The 19637-nt window shown below is 37.5% G+C and overlaps 3 protein-coding genes across 8 annotated transcripts in view; 1 reads left to right on the plus strand and 2 right to left on the minus strand.

Annotated features, from left to right (window-relative positions):
- Positions 1-1705: 1705 nt before the first annotated feature.
- Positions 1706-8377, minus strand: LOC120348689 (uncharacterized). Of its 4 annotated transcripts, XM_039418897.2 has the most exons (9): positions 8081-8367; positions 7595-7797; positions 6925-7078; positions 6473-6617; positions 5723-5855; positions 4258-4335; positions 4135-4209; positions 2875-2968; positions 1706-2213 (listed from the first exon to the last, which is right to left on the minus strand). In XM_039418897.2, the coding sequence occupies exons 1-9, from the start codon at positions 8139-8141 to the stop codon at positions 2131-2133; spliced, it is 1026 nt and encodes a 341-aa protein (XP_039274831.2). In that variant the 5' UTR covers positions 8142-8367; the 3' UTR covers positions 1706-2130. The 4 variants fall into 4 exon arrangements, with proteins under 4 accessions (XP_039274831.2, XP_039274829.2, XP_077970052.1 ...); XM_039418895.2 differs by having other exon boundaries at positions 4135-4335; positions 8081-8368; XM_078113926.1 differs by lacking the exons at positions 1706-2213; positions 2875-2968 and adding an exon at positions 3622-4051 and having other exon boundaries at positions 8081-8375.
- A 907-nt stretch (positions 8378-9284) lies between these two features.
- LOC120348611 (uncharacterized) lies at positions 9285-11159 on the plus strand. The gene has a single exon (XM_039418771.2). The coding sequence runs from the start codon at positions 9349-9351 to the stop codon at positions 11137-11139; it is 1791 nt and encodes a 596-aa protein (XP_039274705.2). The 5' UTR covers positions 9285-9348; the 3' UTR covers positions 11140-11159.
- Positions 11160-11983: 824 nt separating this feature from the next.
- The window catches only part of LOC120348395 (doublecortin domain-containing protein 1-like), a 32256-nt gene continuing 24602 nt past the window's right edge, over positions 11984-19637 (minus strand). For all 3 annotated transcript variants that reach the window (XM_078115820.1, XM_078115819.1, XM_078115817.1), the window contains 7 exons: positions 19225-19472; positions 18692-18914; positions 18003-18217; positions 17195-17380; positions 16292-16396; positions 15416-15617; positions 11984-14704 (listed from right to left, as the gene is read on the minus strand). In XM_078115820.1, coding sequence (XP_077971946.1) covers positions 14520-14704; positions 15416-15617; positions 16292-16396; positions 17195-17380; positions 18003-18217; positions 18692-18914; positions 19225-19472 — 1364 coding nt within the window. In that variant the 3' untranslated portion in view covers positions 11984-14519. The remainder of the gene's footprint in view (positions 14705-15415; positions 15618-16291; positions 16397-17194; positions 17381-18002; positions 18218-18691; positions 18915-19224; positions 19473-19637) is intronic.

The following is a 19637-nucleotide window of genomic DNA, read 5'->3' on the forward strand; positions in this document are numbered from 1 at the left end:
TAGGGGGCATTCCAGAGATATGTGAACCGATATGGAGGTAACTAATTTTGTTCGCCTACTTGACATCAAGTTGTGCAAAGCCGGGTTTCCAGGATTGTTCCAGGATTTCAATAGAAACGATAATTTGTCCCAAAGCAGAAATTTTCCGTAGGGCCTCTTTGACTAATTACAGAGCAGTACTGTGTAAACAAAGTGGAATTAGGAAAATTGCAATACTTCCGAAATTAGTAGCCGCCCAAGTATCAGTGATTACTTGTCTATAGCTATAGATACAAATATTTTCATTCGACATTTTTGTATCAACGAATATGAAAGTTTTCGAACTCAAATTTTTTTCACAGTCAGCTTGCATTGTTGGGTTGTGGTCTAAAATTATTGAAAATGACATTACGTTTATAATTTTTCACATTTTCTCTGTGAACTATATATATGTAGAGTTCTTACTTTTGCCACAAATTTTGGTATTAAACTTCGACATATGTAGATTTCCTGTCATCAATTTCAAAGAACGAGTGTTCAACAATCGTTATTAGAAAATATATATATTGGTATAACACATACACAATGTATGGAACACCAAAGTAATTTTTCCATTTGCATTTTCATGATGCTGCAAATATTAGTTTTACTGCGCTGAAAAAACTTAAGAGCTAAAAACGATTAAGAACACGAAATCTTGCTTCCATCTCATTTACAGATGAAACGCATAATGTTAATAAAACGTTCATTTGTAATAAATGTGCCGCGGCTTTTTCATCTCGTTGTTAGTGTGTCGCAAGCTGAAAAAGTTTGGGAACCCCTGGTGTAAAGGGACTGAAACCTATGGGCAGGGGTTATATTCATTAGCTAACACAGACAGTCCCACTCGTAATAGAACTAAAATAGGGAAAACGGAAAAAAATTATGGCTTAACCTTATACACATACTACGAGAGTACCAATAAGGAATGGGCCTGTAATGAAATTGAATTAGCGCCACCTAATGGGGCCAACGTGGTATCATCACCGAGCGATCTGAGAATGTTATAGTCGTGTGGCGAAGCGATGGTTTTATTTGGCCAAGATCGCTACATCTTGTAAGTTGTTCTTTCTCTTAATTCATTAGAGCAGTAATGTTTAAGTAAAAGCCTAGAAAACGGTCCAAAGGAGTTTTTAAAGATTTTTTTTGTATAATAACGTAATACGACGATCACACGTGCTTTTTGCTCCGAACAAGGCTAGATAAAAGCATCCACAGATATCTAACTAGAATCTCTTCACAGACGACATTCTTCGTCGAATTTTCATCCGTCTCGTTTGGTTTATTTGGTAAAGGAATATTGATAGCAAGCCAGGTATCAATAAATCGTAAAAGAATAGAGCAAAATGGTGTTAGAGAAGGCGTGTCCGCCTGGCTACGCCTCCTTGCATATCATTGGACGACTGTACAGGACCTAAGCGCGAAACGCTTTATTAAAAAGCCATTTCATGCAAACATACAGTAGTATTTATTTGGAATCACAAAATCACATGAAAACTAATTCGTGGAACTAAAAAGGCAATACAAAGGCTTGAGCCCACTAGGAAAGCTTGCGCTAATGATATTGTTTCTGCGAGACTAACTACTTATCCTTCTTCTATGCTTTTGTGCCGGCGGATCCGTATGTATATATTGCAAGGATGCTGTAGCAAGAGTAGAGATAACTATCCGAAGTGATTCAAGAGTCTTGCTGCACACTAAAACAAATATATTTCTGTAACGTTTCGTCTGACCAAGGTCAGACTTCTTCAGACATACATAGTTCAACTATAACAAGGAAAAACTGTTTTGAGAAAATGTATAAACGAATATTTTTTTTAATTTTTCAACCCCTAATAAAATACTTTGCTCAATATGGCCTCAAACTCTGACTTGATACCAGCCTGAACAGCATCTGAAGCTGTTTTGAGAAAATAAAGAAAACGCATATTTACAATTTTCAACTTTTGATTGAAATATTTTGATGATTATTGCTCCAAACTAATATTAGAAACCAGCTTAAACGGCATTTATTTATAATTTGCAATATTCTTAAATAAAATTCAGCTTTCGCATTTTTTGTCTTGAAACTCTCAAATTTCTGGCAACTGTCTTTCTCGAATCAGGAATTCCTCATTTAAGCAGAATGCCTCCTCCAGAACAAAAACGTTTTGGTGAATATCTGCATCGAATGCAAGTTCGCTTTGCTTTTGATGCTGGAAAAAATATGAAGGTATTAGTTGTAGAAGTTTTCGGGGTGCTTGATCGAAGTCGCGTTTTTAAGATCAAAATATACTCAGATCTTTGCGTTCTATAATTCTAGTGGTGCCGGTGGTCTTCTCCGGAGCCGGAGTTGAAAATTTTGACTCCCGCACTCTGGATTTAAATTAAGCTATTTATGTACTAGTGATTTGGCGTTACTGGTTCCGGAACAGAACAATAGTAACGTTATTAGATTATTCGGGGACTCCCTGACTCCGGGTTTCAAATTAAACTATTCAAATACTCTGATTTTTGTGTTTTCGGTGTCAAAACAGAACAATAGTCACGTTTCACATTCTCCGGAGCCGGATTTGAAATTCATGACTCCCGGAGTGTATATTTTAAATATAATCACATCCCTATTCGGTTTGTCAATATTATTAAACCTGTTACACTTTGAAGTTCATTTTTTTGCCAGTATTAGGTTTGCTGTTACAATTCTTCTTACACCCTTACAAGTATTACACAGTGATTTTGTGTTTTATAATTCAAGTGGAGTCGGTCTCCGGAATCGGAGTTGAAAGTTTTTACTCCCAGACCTCTGTTTTGCAAATTAAACTAATATTGTAGTTTGGTATATATTTCATAAGTAGGAGTAAAAAACAAATTACTGACCTTTCGGAAGAGAACACGGTGTATCGAAGATCCCTCCGCTCCTGTTGCAATATTTTTTGCATTTCGGGGGAACTTTGTACAGTTTCAAACTTTGCTGAAAAATTTGTGATAAATTAATACCGAGAATATCGGTCAGAGACCGAAGACTTATTGATCGAAAGTTAGGGGATCCCCAAAAACAGCGCTTTCACTCCATAGTGACACCTTGTGTCCCATCACTAATTAATTAATAATTCGCTAATTGTACGACATAATTCATCCAATAGGCTTCTGGTCCGAGATATGATGAATGCACATGCAAAATTTGGAGCAGATTCAACCACAGCAATGATCAAATATAAAGACACAAAATCCTAAATGAGGTAGTAATAAATTTATTACAGTACCGGTAGTTTGACGTCAAACTTCTAATTGAAAAACGAATCCCATAGATCCCACAGAAAGTTTGGAAAAAAATAGCAGTAATAGCCTTCTAATAAAAAAATATGATCTTGAACCACCGAATTTATTAAAGCAATTAGTCCAGTAGTGATCGAGAAAAGCAATTTTTCGTAACAACATTAAAAACCACAACAACATATCAATACTACCAAAACGATCCACTTCGTGTGCAACAAGAAAGCAATCCTTAAATAACATGGGTACACATCGGTACCGGTATGGCTTTGGATGGTTAACTGAACACCGGGTTTACTGGAACAATCGGCGGTCAAGCGTGACAGTAGATAAGTGTTTACATATTTTAAAAGGTGTTCCCATGGATTAAGATGAAATTGCAAAATTTTCTCGGGGAAATAACGAGTCCCATGGCATTTAAATAAATTGAAAAATTCGACTGTCATCTGAATAGTTGAAATCAATTGTTCAATTCGTTGCCAAAATAAGTGATTTTCCCAACAACTACAATAACAACAACAACAAAAATAACATTGTTGTAAACTGCTTGTCTCAGAAAGACTGATTTTGATCAGAAGAAACGTTACAGAGAATACATTTGTGTTGTTAGTGTGTAGCAGAACTCTTGATTTGCATAGTATGATATTTTTATTCCTGCTACAGCATCCTTGCATTATAGTTACAAAAATAGCAACACGAAATTAGCGAGTCTTGTGCCAATTCGTATCAGATACGACTGTCCACTTTTAGTTGATAAACTAATATTTCATTTGCGGGGTACCTGTATAGATACATTAGACATTTGACGTATTTTTGTGTCATTTTTCACAGTCAATGAGGAACTTCTGAACTGAAAATTCTTACCGTAAGGAGGACAGGCGCCATCCGTGGTGCCTCCTGTAGCGCCTCATGTGGTGCCACCTGCGGTGCTTGATTTCCCTCTGACCCCCCTGATTCTCTGACCTCTGACCCTCCTGATCCTCTGACCTCTGACCCTTCTGATTTCAATCCATCTTCGCCAAACAATCGCAGCAAATCAGAAAGAGAATACGGACACTTGTCAGGCTGGAATAAACAATGTTGGGTTTAAACTAAATAAACGTAAAACGATTTTTAATAAACGTAAAACGAAAAATAGACAGTTGCGCAATCTATATGTATATAATTTTGGGCGCTCCCGAAGTATGTGTACCAAGATGGCGCACAACTATGTTCAGGATGTGCGCCATCTTAGTGCACATACTTCTGGAGCTCTTAATTTTGTTCCATTTTTCAATTTGCCGGCAGTGTCTCATTTGGGCCATCGGTTCTCAAACTTTCATAAATCGCCAGCCTCTTACATCACCCTATACATCACCGTCACTCCCGACAATGCAAAAAAAAAGTGAAATTACAGATGAATTTATTACAAACAAATAGTCATAGATCAGGGGTAGACAAATTACGGCCCGCGGGGCGGATCCAGCCCATTGAAGTGTTTATCCGGCCCACTTGTGGCTGCTAAATTTATGACTATAGTTTTTATGAATATAAATTTCTGTTAAAAATATCGATGAAAATAACGTATCGTCGGCTAAAATTGATACGTCATTGCCCACGTTTTGTATATTGTGTGTAAAACGAGCCACATATACCTCATACCCGTCCGAATCATTAATCATTGTGCGAATTGGTGCACTAGTGGTTTGTTGTACATTTGCTGTTACGCTAGTTACTTGTAAACAAACTGTTTTTATTTATATTGAGCCTTGAGAATCCGGCCCAGTCTATTATCTGGAACCGACCCACACAGCAAAGTAATTGCCCACTCCTGAGTTAGGCCATATCTAACCGAGCAACTAAAGTTGTTTTATATAGTCATAATTGTGCTTCTGATTAACATGAAAACGTTAGCCTAGCTGTTGCAATTAACCTCTTTTATACATAGTTTTTCATATTCAGTTTTGAGTCTATTATCTGTAACTGGCCCACCCAGAAAAGTAACGGACCCCCCTTGCATGGATCATGGTGTGTTTTATTGAGACAGACAAGATTCGGATATTCAACAGATTCAAATTTTTGGAAATATCTTGGTCACATCTCAAATTTACCCGCATGTGTTAAAAGTATTCTTTGTTTCAATGGTGAAAGCGTCACGACGAAAATCCCCGTCTCCTAAATTAAATTTTAAAAATAAAATAATCCATGGTTCTACTATGTCAAAAGTAAGCGGTTGTTTGCCAGAAGACTTGCAACAAACTATTTTACACCGTTCTTTGTAATATTTGCGGGCTTTTCCATAGAACACTTTGTTCCATTCAAGCCTATTCCGTGGATCCCAGCCCATCTGATAAGATTCTTATTCCCATGGACAAACCTGAAAATTCATGTTGGTTGCGATAAGTCGCAATAAATGACTTTCTGAGTGAATGGACGATACTTTACCTTAAACCAATTAAAAACAACACGTTACCTGCCGGGGCTTCCTTTCTCCTAAGCAGTCTCTGTACACAACAGACTTTTCAATGCAGGCCGTTTCCAAGTTTCGTCTATGAGAGTCCCATCCGTGAGTCGAGTCTCCCGTTACGATGCTCAGAAAACCTCGTCTGTGGAATAAGAGGCGGAAGAATATAAGGTGCTTCTAAAGCACACACACACATTCAAATACATGAACATACGCACGCACATACACATGCCCACATTGACACACACACACAAAAACTCACATGTACACATACACATGCAAACACACGCACGTACATTCACATACTCACGCGCATTGTGCATGTTGTCTTGGGTCGTTCAATAAAGTGGAAAAATTTCCTTTACCACAACCAAATATACAATAGGAATCAACGCACACACATACATGTACACATACACATGCCAAAACACGCACGCAATTACACATACTCACGTGTAATGTGCATGTAGTCTTGAGTTGTTCAATAAAGTGGGAAAATATCTTTCCCCGCAACCAAATATACAATGTGAATCCACCGCACACACATAAACGCACATACACGTACATGTACACATGCAAATACACGCACGCACATATCCAATTACGCAGCCAAAAGTACAATGTGAATCCGCATACACATACTTTTGTTCAATGCGCGTGTCGTCTTGGGTCGTCCAATAAAGCTGTCACATATTCTATACAATGTGAATCCGCCACACACACATAAATACACACATACTTCCACATACATATACTCACGTGCAATGTGCATGTCGTCTTGGGTCGTCCAATAAAGCTGGAAAATATCCTTCTCCGCATCCAAATATACAATGTGAATTCATGTGAAATCCCTTCGTGCAGGCAAGTGCGGTCATCATGGGTGTAGGAGGAGAGCATGTTATCACTATAATTAAGAAGAAGGAAATTCTTGAACTCATGGTCACGAAAGTTAAATAAATTAATATATCCAATGTTAAGTAAGCAAAAATCGAGGCCAAGTGATAAAAGAATTGTGCCGAATGTCATATGTGGGTGTTCCCATGATTTATAAAATCTTACATGATTTCGGGTGAAATATTAGGATCAGTAGGAGCAAAAATATGAAAAATATTAGAACGTGGGAAGTTCTGACGACCTCTTTCTTCTTTCTATGTTTTTTTTATAACAAAATAGCGATTTTTTGAGTTAAAAATTGTTTTATTTCCACTCACATTTGTAATCCATGGCGAAAGATCCAGCGTTCTTCGGAACCACAATTTTAACATTTGCCTTTGTAGCGTGAACGTCAATTCTTGGGATGTTACCACTCAATGTTTGAAGAGTCTGCCATGTCTGTTTGCCCTCTGCTTCTATTAACTCTTTGATCTGTTGAGAGGGAAATTTATAACATAGGTCTTTTATATGATGTTTTTAGAATTTAGCTCTAAACAAGGCTCCAGGTAGGTTTTCACGGGTGCGTAGAAGATTTTAAAATACTATTATATTTTGAAAAACCTGATTCGTTTTTTTTAGCGCTCCGGGATGAGTCGCCCCGAGAAGCACGTTATAGGGGTGAGATTGTTGCTTAGTTTGATGATTTAAAGAATTATTATACGAACATTTCACTTTTACTTCGTAAACGATGTACATTTTGGAATACCTGATTCGGCATTTTCATCACTCTGATTTGAGTGGCGACAGAGTGAGTCTAGACTCTAGAGAATCCGCCCGGGTAGCGCGTTATAGAAGTGAGATTATTGCTCAGTTTGTTGATTTGATTAATAGTATTACAAACATTCAATTCTAACTTCGTAAGGGACATCATTATCAAAAATTCGCTCCGGGCATCAGTAAAGTTTGATACACCATGTTTACTAGCCTATAGATACATAGGCCCATTACCTCAATGTTACTTTTCCCAACTTTTATATTCCTGAAAGTCAATACAGTGTCTCTGGATCCATAAGTTTCCATATAGAACACACAATCTGCTTCCATGTTCTCTCCCTTAGTATAGAAAGGGTTGTCATAAGTCTCTGAAGGCTTCGTATCCGGGAACGTGAAAGACCCTTCCCATCCACGGAGCTCTCTTAGGCATAAGTCCGCTGAAACATGAAAGAACACAAATTTTACACAGCCACTCCGCCAGTGTCCTCCCGGACTTTCTTTTTGGGGGGAGGGGAGAAAAACTCCCCTTTTTCGCGTGATATTCTAAACGTTATTCTTCAGAAAACACATTTCATATTACTCAAGTTTATTGCAGTTATTACATTTCTGATTTACCGCAGTATAACAATTATTTTCATATGTTTACGAACATCCCCCAATTTCTTTATACCCAGGCAAAAAATTCAATACCTATGGCAACAATAATTCTCATGATCTTACCTGCGCTTGTGAGTCTCCCAAACGTAATCAAAATCAACACAAAATGGTAGATTAAATCCATTGAGCACTTGCAGTATTCTTTATCAAGTTACCGTATTGGGTGTGTATTATGGTTATAACTGGAATAAAAGATAGAATATTTTGCTTGGATGAGATATTTATTTATTTTCGCGACTTTCTTCGTTCTATACAAAGCTGTGAAGACATCCATTTATAGGTAATATTAGGCTTACCATACGTCCCGGTTTTGACAAGCAACCCGGTAAGCAAGACCTAATTAATTGGAGTAGCGCGCACCTAATTAATCCCAAGAACTGACCGACTGTACTGGCACTGTAGCAATATTATTGTTGTCTGACAAAGTCTAGTTTCGGCCAGTCTACACTTTACAAAATGAAATTTGTGAAATGTGATGCAAAAAATTCGAACCACTTACATTTACTTGCTAGTTCATTGCCTGGAGGCTCGATTACGTGCCGGTTGTACCAGTTACTGTTAGTAAATACGTAAAAATTGCAGCAATTGTAGAGAAATTCAGACTTTTTTGTTGTGTTTATTGTAATAGATTCCAGTTGCTTCGTAGTTGACTGTATGTTAGTAAAAGACGATTAATATTAGGATAGGATTTTCACATTTATCACGGGGAAAAAAACTGATAATACGGTTCAATCATATGGCGAACCACGCAACTCGTCCGATTACCAGTCCATGTCGGGTATGAGATTAGTTTGCCAGTTAACTTATTCAGATGGATGGATTTAATAGTGGAGGAAGCCGTAACCGACCAGTGGTTATGTGAACAATTCTATGGCGGCGAGCAGTCAAGCAATCCTCTCGCACATAATTGCCCCCCAAGCGATTCGAAAATTGCGAACCCACGCAGGGTAATCAGAGGTGCTGTACAAGCGTATTCCAAACGCTAGATTGCCGAGCTAATAAACCAGCATGTACATGAAAACCCCATAAATAGCCATTTTACGCGCATAAACAACAATGTAAGCAAATTTAACGTTTCACACGAACGAGCACATCGTGACGTCATAATTATATCAAATATTTTCGCGGGCATTCGGCGCATCACGTTATTACAAGGAATTGCCTTTATAAGAGCTTTTCCGATTTCTTGAAATGATACTATGACGTCAAAATTGACAGGTATGGTGACGACATAATAGATTTTTATGAATTGTTTAAATAGGCGATATTTAGTGTTTTCGCGTAGTTTAGCGATTTGGGAAGCTCTAGGAATTAGGTTTTTGGGTAGGAAAATGAAAAATTCGAAGTCTATCCCCCGGAAAGTCGGACAAAAGAAGTCAAAGTTCGTGAGCACGTTTCTACGACAGCCATGTAAAACGAGATCAGGGCGAAGGTATTCCCGACATAGAGCCGGGTCGTCGGAAGAAAGCTTGCTGGGGTCTCTTGCCGCGAAAAATCGCAATAGGAAGCAAGTGTCGCGAAAACGAGGTCGTAAGAAGAAACGAAAATATAGGAAATGTTACTCTTCGTCATCGTCTAGCGGTGGAGGATGTGAGTGCGAAAACTGCGTTCGCAGCGACGCTGAAGACAGCGACACAGTTCGTAGCCGACATCGCGGAATAGACTTGCTGTTCAAGAAAGGAAAACAGCCCAAGAAAAAACGTTCAAATACCGCGGGAAAGAAAAAAGAAGCAAAAAAGAATCGCAGCAATGTTACATGTTCGACTTGCCTGAGCGCGAATTCACTTACAAAAATAACATCGAAAACACAGAAAGGTAAGAGACAGCAAAAGCGGATGAAACGTAAAACCAAAGGAGCGAATAAAAATCTGAGCTTATTGAGATATGTCCTAAGTAAAACAGGTTCCAAATTGTTCAGTTCTGATAGCACACTGCATAAAAGAATCCGAAAACTTGAGCCGGATACGCGTTGCGCTTGCTGTGGTGAGTTTTTCATGACTTTATCAGAACTTGAGCACCTTGTGCCGGAAGATTTATTTGACAACGGAGACAAAAGATACAGAAAACATATCTCAATGAAGCGTTTGAAGAGTATCCTGCGCGCAATGTCAGCTCGAAGAAAGAGTGTTGCGCCGAGCGGGAGTGCCGGGTGCATAACGAAATCAATTGGGCAGCAAACTTCCAACGCACCAAAAAAAATGCTCCCGGAAACGCGTTCTCACGCGCAAAAAACACGCAGAATCATAAGAACCACTGGCAGACCAACACGTGGTAAAAGTGTTAGCTCAATTTTATTTCCAAGCACAGGGGCGAAGAGCGTAAAAAAAGTGAACCAAGCCGAGCCAACGGGCCAAGATTTAAACACACTGATAAAAAGAATCGTCGGGGGCAGAAATATGGCGCCGATACCAAGCGCAAAAGCGTCAGATATCGAATTACAAATTGCGCTAGAGGCGGAGTTACAGGCCTCCCCTCCCCCTTCATGCAGTCACCGTTTGCCTACTTTTATCGTCATGATAAAAACAGCTATCCGAGATTTGAGACCGTTTAAAATAACATCCATGGAAGCGATTTCAAAGTACATTGAGTTACGATACAGAGTAAAAAACGATAATTTATTGAATTACATCTTGGAGTGGATGGTGGACATGCGAGTATTGCGCGCATGGTCAGGTCATTATTACTTCACAAAGTCAAGACTTGTTAAGAAGACAACAGTTGCTGTTCTGGGAAAGGGTGCCGGGAAACATGGAAAAAATAAAAAGCTAAAAAAGGTTACTTCGAAACAGAAAAAAAAGAACGCAAAAAAGCTTTGGAAAAAGGGGTTTAAGCAATGTAACGTGCACAAAAATGGGGTTCAGTTCGCGCAGAAGGGTCGCGGAAAAAAGGGAAAACAAATAGACGAGTCGGAGCTTGACGACGAACAAAATAATGCGCCAAAGTCGCGCAAAAATAAACATAAAAAAGGTAAAAAAAGTGGACGCAAACAGAAGAAAAACAAAGATAAAAAGACAAAATGCACTTGCACAAAAGAGCTGACATCAGCAAAAAATAGAGTTAAACTAAAAACGAGATATGTCCGCAGGAGAGGAAAGATTTACAGAGAAGAGGAGTTTGTGTAATTGTTTTTATGTGGGGGGGGGGAGAACAAAAATTTGTTGCAATTTATCTTGTATGTTTTATTTGTGGATTTTTCTATTATTTCATGACAAATTCGATAATATGATATTGAACAACTTTTTTTATTAAATTTGACTCAATGTTGTAAATTTATGGGTATTGCGTGCTCCATTGATAACTAAGTATGTGCTTGCCTGAAGCCCTATTCAGAGTAGTGAGTCAGCACAATGGTCTATTTGTCAGAGTGTTAGACTTAACAATGTTGGCATGGTGGTTGCCCCCCCAGTCAAGGGTGCAATAATTGGGTAGGTACCGTCGATGGGTAATCCCGTAGTATGAGTACCAGGTTGGGGTTAGGTCATAATTTTATTCCGATTCCCTTATTTTAGTTCTATTAGGAGTTTGGGGACTGTCTGTGTTAGACAAGTGAATATACTCCCTGCCCATAGGTTTCAGTCCCTTCACACAACTTGATGTGAAGTAGACGAACAAAATTAGTTACCGCCATATTGGTACATACACTTCTGGATCCCCTGCCAAAGATACTAGTATTTCTAAAGATAGTAACGTTCGACCGGCTCAGAGTGAAAAAATATCAAAGTTACTTCATATAAGATAAGATTTTGAAATGTTGTTCAAGTCGCCTGGAATAAGATGAGTTTTAAACTACACATGTTTAAAAAAAAATTTTTTCTGAAAAATAAAGATGTTTTTTTTTAATTTTATTTTCAAACGCAAACAATCACATTAGACACAGTGCAAATACTACAGAACTATATGAAAAAGTGAAAAGGCACAAAAATAAATTTTTAAATGAAAACATTCACAAAATACAAAACAAGTTTCTTAATGGAGTGTGCAAAACCATCAACCGGGGCCATGTGGCCCAGCAAGAGGGCCACAGAGCAATTGAAGTAGGGCCACAAGGTTAGACGCAAAACTGAGTTTACTTTTCACTTTACAAGAAAAGTTCCTGTTCTTCCTAATTTTATTAATTGATAAGATCATTTCACAGGGTGGTTGTGCCTGAATTCTTTAATTCTTTGAAAATTCGGGATCTACCAATCAAAATACCACTGGAATAACAAGAGAGCTATGCTCAAATATATGGACACGTAGCGCCACCCAATGGCAATAACTTTGATGACGTCATAGCAAGAAAAAAAAAGTAATAGCCTACTGGAGAAAAATTTTATCTTTAACCACTGAATATTTCAAAGGAATTGGTCTAGTATTCGAAGAGAAAAGCGATTTTTTAATGATAATGACGAAGGAAAATAACAATAACAACAAAATTTTGAAACGATCGTTATGGCCACTAAACGTGTCCAATAAACAGGGAGCCATTATAGCGGAAGGGGACCACAAACCATGGAAGGTTGGGCACAATCGACCTCTCCCTTCTCTATGCCTTTGTGTTATAGGCCCATGTGCACTGAATGTGAGAATACTGCAGCAACATAGTGAAAAAGAGCGAGAATATTACATGAAAACAACTTTTAAAAGGATTTAATATAAAGTTTAATATATTTATATAAAGATAAATTGCCTTAGACATTCCCCCCAAAAACAAAATTAACCAGGAATTTTGACTGCGCTGTGACTTGTCATTAAAACTGTAATATATAGCGACCTATGTTGAAAGGCACAAAAGAATACGGTAATTAAAAAATATAAATATTCACATAATACATGAAGAGCAAATTTTTGTTTGAGATTTTAGAAGTGCTCACAACTAAAATAGCAAAAAAAAAATTGAAGATAATTTTATTTCTTAAAAAATTAACATGAATAAGAATTCTAGTGCAAAGATTGAAAACATCAAAAAATTGGGTAAAAATTGGAAAACATTAGTTTTAATTTAATTAAAACAAGATAGCAATACTCAAACATATGAACATACGATAGGGCTTGAGAGCACAGAGTTCGATGAAAAGATCTGCAGACTGACTTGAAATTAAAAAGAAGTAAACAAAATGAAATAAAAAACTTCATGCTTAAAAATTAGCAATGATGAGAAATCTAACTATCAGTAGAGATCGCGCGAGACTAACACACAATTCTTACTCAATGACTTTGCGAGATGGATCTGTATGCTCACAATGCAAGGATGCTGTAGCAGGAATAAAAATATCATAATATGCAATTCAAGAGTCCTGCTGCACACTAACACAAATGTATTCTCTGTAACGTTTCGTCTGATCAAAATCAGACTTACTCAGACAAGCAGTTTACAACAACTTGAGGACAATCTGATGACTTTAACCAGATGCAACGTTACAGAAATACATTTGTGTTAGTGTGCAACAGGACTCTGGAATTGCATACGTGAAAAATCTAATGCGTAAAATGAGAAATTATATGAAAACAGAAGCGTAGAGCAATAGGTTTGGTGCAATATAAATATAGAGCCAAATCGAGGGTGAAATTTTGGCGCCTTGTAGAGTTCTAGCCTTTATACGGTTTCTTCCATTTTTAAGTAATAAAATTGATTGCTCCATTAAGTGCAGAAAAAGAAGATTTTTACAAAACCAATTCAGCGAGATGTTCCATTTTGTGTCCAATAGTAATAATATAATACAGTAAAACAGAATCACATGAAAAATAAAATCTGAAGATTTTTGACAAAAAATTGAAGTCAATTTAAATCAAATTAGCATTAACAAAAAAAATAGTGCAAAAAATTTGAATTTAAAAAATCATAAAATCCAATAAGAGTATGAAAATATGAACATTTATTCTATGAATTGATTCGCTTAAATTTATAGACTTGAAAACAACAGCAAAACTTAATGGTCCAAAAAATTACGCCGGATTTTATAGTAATAACAATTGAAAATTTCTTTGTATTTGTTTAATAATAGTTCTTATTAGGCTTGCAGTTATTTGAACTCTTCTATAAAATCGGACAAAATTTTATATAATTTATATTAGTCAATATTTTATAAACCCTTTGAGTAGCTTGCGTGTGCAAAGTTTTTTATCATCAAAATTAGATTTTCCCGAGTTACGCACACTCACTCAGAAATAAAGGAGACTCATCTCTGAGCAAAGTTACAGGCACTCACTCAGAATAAAAAAGGACTCATCTCTCAGCAAAGCTACAGGCACTCAATCAGAAGTAAAGGAGACTAATCTGTGAGCAAAGTTACAGACACTCACTCTAGATAGAGTAAAGGAGACTCATCTCTAAGCAAAGCTACGAGCACTCAATCAAAAGTAAAGAAGACTCATCTCTGAGCAAGTCACCAAATTTCCAATGATCTCGAGTTGTTTATTTTAAATGTTTTAGAGTTAAAAATAAATTCTATTTGACCCCACAGCCCCATTTTCGATTGAGAGTCCATGACTTTACATTTTGAAATTCCCGTAAGAAGAAAAGTTAACCATCAGACTCAGAGGAGCTGCTACTACTACTAGTGGTATCAACAATAACATTAGATGGGGGGACGTAAGACAGCGCTGTATCCTTTGTTGGGTGATTGAGTACAATCTCTGTAGCTGATGGTCCATGGGCTTTACGAGTCCTGGCCCAAATTGTCTTCATACGTATTGTACTTCCTGGACCTGAACGAGAAATATTTCAGAATATAAATAAATGGACTATTAATTTAGACCAGTGGTTCTCGAATGGTGGCACGCACCATTTTTTGAGGAGACACAAAGCTAATTGAAAATGAAAATATTTGTTAGATTTGATCTTGCCGACTTTATTTTGGGTATTTTACATCTATTTATTGCAGAGAGCTGCTGTTCTTGTTGGTATTTTTATTTTATGTTATATTGCATTTGGAATATTTCAGAATATGAATTAGTGGACTAGAGGTTAAGACCAGAGTTTCCCAAACTTTTTGTGCCACGAACCCCTGTTTGTGAATCTTAGTTATGCAGACTCCCATCCCAATTTTTGTGCCAAACTTACAGAGATAGATGATGTTTCATTTACAACATAAACGATTGATGTGATGGATGAGGCTTCAGTTTCCCGCACAATTTATCAATTTCCAGCAATAGAATTCTGACAATGACAGCAATGGGTATTCGTCCACTCAATCAAAAAAATACAATAGTTCAATCATTAAAAAATGATTTTTTGTATCGACACCAGACCCAAGTTTGGGGAACCCTGATTCAGACCATAGATTCTCAAAGTGCTCCATACAGAGCCCTGCATTGGTATTTCCACCTAATGACTCAGAATATATTAGATGTATCACGTATATGGCTGCTTGACAAGAGCTTCGTTCAGCGTAAAAACTAATCAAGAAGCAGGCTTACGTTTCGGATTAACCAATAACTCAGCATTTCTTTCAATTTCTTCAAAATTTTTTATTTTTACTCCCTCCTTGGTGTAAAAAACACGAGCAATTCGTCGAATTCCGAGACGAGATGCTGCATCATCCAACATTGAATCTAACGAGTTTCCCCAGGCGTAGACGGACACCGCTTGGTCATCCACTGGTCTCACTGTGATTCGTTTCTAAAAAGATAAACGTGTCATATTTTTTTAAGATTTGAAAATAAAGTGAGGAGAAGCTATAGCAGACATAGGCAAAGTCTGAGGCCCTAGGCCAAATCCAGCCCTTTGGGTAATTCAATCTGGCCTGCTTGATGCTGCCACAACCAAAGTGAAATCAAATTTTGATGTTTCAGTTAAAATAGCTCAAGGAATTTGTTGCGATTAAATTTTGTTTTGGCATGAGACTTATTGTTTTACATCTTTGCTTTGTGACACTGTAAATATTGTTCAGTAAAAGTAACTTTTTACCTCACGCTTACAAAATTTTTGGCTCCTGGTTTATAAAACTTGCCCACCTCTGGGCTATAGTATAGTTGGCAGAAAGAATAAAAGTATGAGTATAAATTTATTTCAATTCTATAAACAGCATAACAATAAAACAATCAAATAAAAACTGATTTTGAAATCAGGATGGCAAATGAAACCTTAGATAAGGTTTAAAACGTACAGAATGTATATAAGATGGAAGGTTTTGCCAAGAAGAAGTGGTACGTGTTCACTCACCTAAAATTATTAAATTATTTTATAAGCGCTCACTCGCACTTGATAAAAGCTCTTTATCACCATATGACTGAGCCAACCTATCAGCTATCTACTCCTTATGATAAATATACACATCATATCCTTGTTCTCACCATTTGTGGTTGTTTATAGATCCCACTCTTCAGTCTTGAAGCAGATTTAGGTCGTTTAGGCTTCTGATCTTCTTTTACCTGGTTCATGATGACGGCTCGCTCATCCTGAATTTCCAAAAAAATAATTTCTGAATGAAAAGTGGGAAAAACTTCGACGCTCCAGTGTGTGAGTACCAATATGAAATTAACTAATTTTATTCGCCTATTTTGGTTCCATTACATTTGAACCCACGTACATTTGAACCCATGACAATTGCACCTGTATGCTATTGTACCTAGGATTTTGTTTTTGTTTTACGGATAGTTGAACCCATACTAACCCTAACCCATGGGATTTAGCACCCGCATATAGATTGAACCAGTAGATATACACATGGGTTCAAATGTACGGTCACCGCCTATTTTACATTTTACATCAAGTTGTGTAAAGTGACTGAAACCTATAGGCAGGGGGTATATTCACTTGGCTAACACAGTCTCCGAACTCATAATAAAACTAAAATACGGAGAATCAAAATAAAATTATGCCCTAAACCTAACCTGGTACACACACTACGGGAGTACCAAAACTTTGGGCATTGCGATATCTTGATCAAAAAGTAAGAGTAATAAGCAGTAAGTAATAAGCTCTAAGTTTACCTTTACAGGGCCATGATCGGGAAAAACCTAATTTTTTGAACCAAAATATTCTGATCCTTCAAATAATTCCCGAATACTATAAGCTACTTATACTATTTTTAGATAAAACATTATAAATTAAGTTTTAGTTTGGTGGTGACATTATCAGGCGGGCCAGAATGAATTACCCTACTGGCCGGATTTGGCTTGCAGGCTGTAGTCTCCCCATGTCCGAGCTAAAGTGTTGTTGGAAACGAAATGTGAAAAACATGAAAAATGCACCACCTCTTCTCTAGTCGCCTCTGTCCACCCTCCAGTGACCACAACAGGCTGCCTTGTATCTTTAGTTGGAATGAGTTCAGCTGGTGCCATTTGCACTCGTCTTCGACCATGGATTTGACGAATAACGTGACGCTGAGTGTCAACTACTAGATTCTTGGCGTTACGTTCAGTATGGACTGCAAGGCTTTCCTGAGGGGGGAGAAAAAGGTAAAACAGTATTCAGTGAATGCAATGGCCTAGTGCAAGGGTGTACCACCCTTTTCTATAAACTGTCACAAAATGTTTTTTATTATGAGTTATAAATAGTTGAAGAAACAGTGCAATCAGTGCAATGAAAGGTACCCCAAACATTGTGGGAAAAAACACTATGAAATAGAAAAAAAAGTTGAAAACAAAAAACCTAGCAGCTACGATAACATCAATTCAACTACTTAATTTCAGTCTTTCAATTTTAAGTCATTGATTAATCTTCAAAGAAAAATTTTCATCAAAAAACGATCAATTTCTAAAGATTAATGAGAGCCTCAGGAAGAATCACTCACTGCTCTAACCCATATATCCCGACGCTATTTTTGGCGCTCCAGAAGTGTGTGTACCGATATGGAGGTAACTAATTTCGTTGGCCTACTTTACATCAAGTTGTGTAAAGGGACTGAAGCCTATGGGCAGGGGGTATATTCACTTGGCTAACACAGACAGTCCCCGAACTCGTAATAGAACTAAAATAAGGAAAATCGGAATACCATTATCACCCAACCCTAACCTGGTATACACATTACTGGAGTGCCCTATTTTCTATGTTTAAGTATACCTGTGACATCTTGTCTGCCATGACAGGGTTAATAAAATTCTCTCCACACGAGACCCATATTTCAACTATCGGTAACGCGGGTAATTCTTGTGCAAAACTTTCGGTCATGGTTGGTTGCACATGAGCGGGCTTCGTCTTTTTACTTTTCCTTGTCAAATCTTGAGCGGCAAACTCAGCCGTACTGTGATCTGGTGTCCCTTCTGTAGAGTTTGTCCCTGTGAATGTAGATTTGGCGATTTAAGATAAGATTTTTATAATTAGAAACGTGATAAGACGTCATTGCAGAGAAAGCTGATAGTAGGGCTTAATCACGTGGTGAACTATGAACTAATGGCTGTCCAAAACAAATTGAATATTTTTAAAGATTCAAACTACCGGTATAAATAAATTAAATTGTAAATTATAGCTTGCTCCACCATCATGTATTTGAAACAAATAAGTGGACATGGTCTGTACAAGAAATGGTAGTTCGCCATATGACTATATGACGCTTGACCGACTTTCCTCTGACCCATGAAAGAGTCATTTATATTTTTATCCACAGCTACTCATTTGACCACCAGTCCAGATTGAAATTGGAATCAGACACATAATGCACTTGAAAAGGGTGAATATGCTATTGGTTTTTACCCAGTATAAGTACTTGGATAACTGCGTTTTCAGGGCCTTTTTCAGAGAAAAATTTTTACCATCATTTGCTTTATCAGTTTTAACTTCTGTAGTGTTCCCATTCTGTTCATTATCAGTGTTCACATCAGGTTGCTTCACAATGGCAATCTTTTTCATTTTTTTGCCAACTTTCTGAACCCACTGCTTTAACTGGTCCATATGTAATATCTGAGTCCCATCCTCTGTGTACAAACGCCGAGCCGCAGACGAGATTCTAAGCTTGTGTGAACATTGGTCTAAAATCTGTTAAAAGTAGTTTATTCGTTTGGAGGCGTTTTGTGCTTTGAATATGGCTCAAAATAAGGATCGACAGTGTGGCGCACCTTGTCGAGTGTGAGGAATATGCTTACCGCCACACCTCTGAATACCCTGCATGGGTTGCCAGGTTGGAATCCCTTGCCTGGATAATTATGTGAGAGAGATTGCTGGACTCCCCGTTGCTTTTGTACTAATGTGCCGTATTGTAAATAAATTCACAAACAATAACATTTTGTTTCAAAATTGCCGAAAATTTTTTGGCCATAAATCTAGAATTTATAATAAAAAAACTTACTCCAGTTACGCTACTCCCAACGACAATTTCAGGTTTACTTTTATATCCTTCTCCGTTACGCCTGATTAGTAATCTCCACGCTTGATTGCATTCTGCATTGTTCAGGTCACGGTTGATTGATCTCACACTTGATTCTTGTCGTAGAGTATGCAACTGCGCCACCCAGTGTTTTAACGTTGGCTCGGCTTCATATGTTGACAAATCGACTTTCCCATTTAAGCATTTGAACGATCCGTGGAGTTTGAGGCCTGGCAAAAATAGGTTAAAGATTGAGATTTACCCGAGGGAAAGGTAAGCTGATCAGACATCATTGGGGGAGGGAAATATGGAATCGATTTGAACTTAAGGGTCCAAGTTAAAACCATTTTTGACAAGACCTCTTTTCGTATCAGTTGCTTGTACTGGGTCATGTC

This window comes from Styela clava, chromosome 1, assembly GCF_964204865.1.
Source record: "Styela clava chromosome 1, kaStyClav1.hap1.2, whole genome shotgun sequence".
NCBI lineage: Eukaryota > Metazoa > Chordata > Ascidiacea > Stolidobranchia > Styelidae > Styela > Styela clava.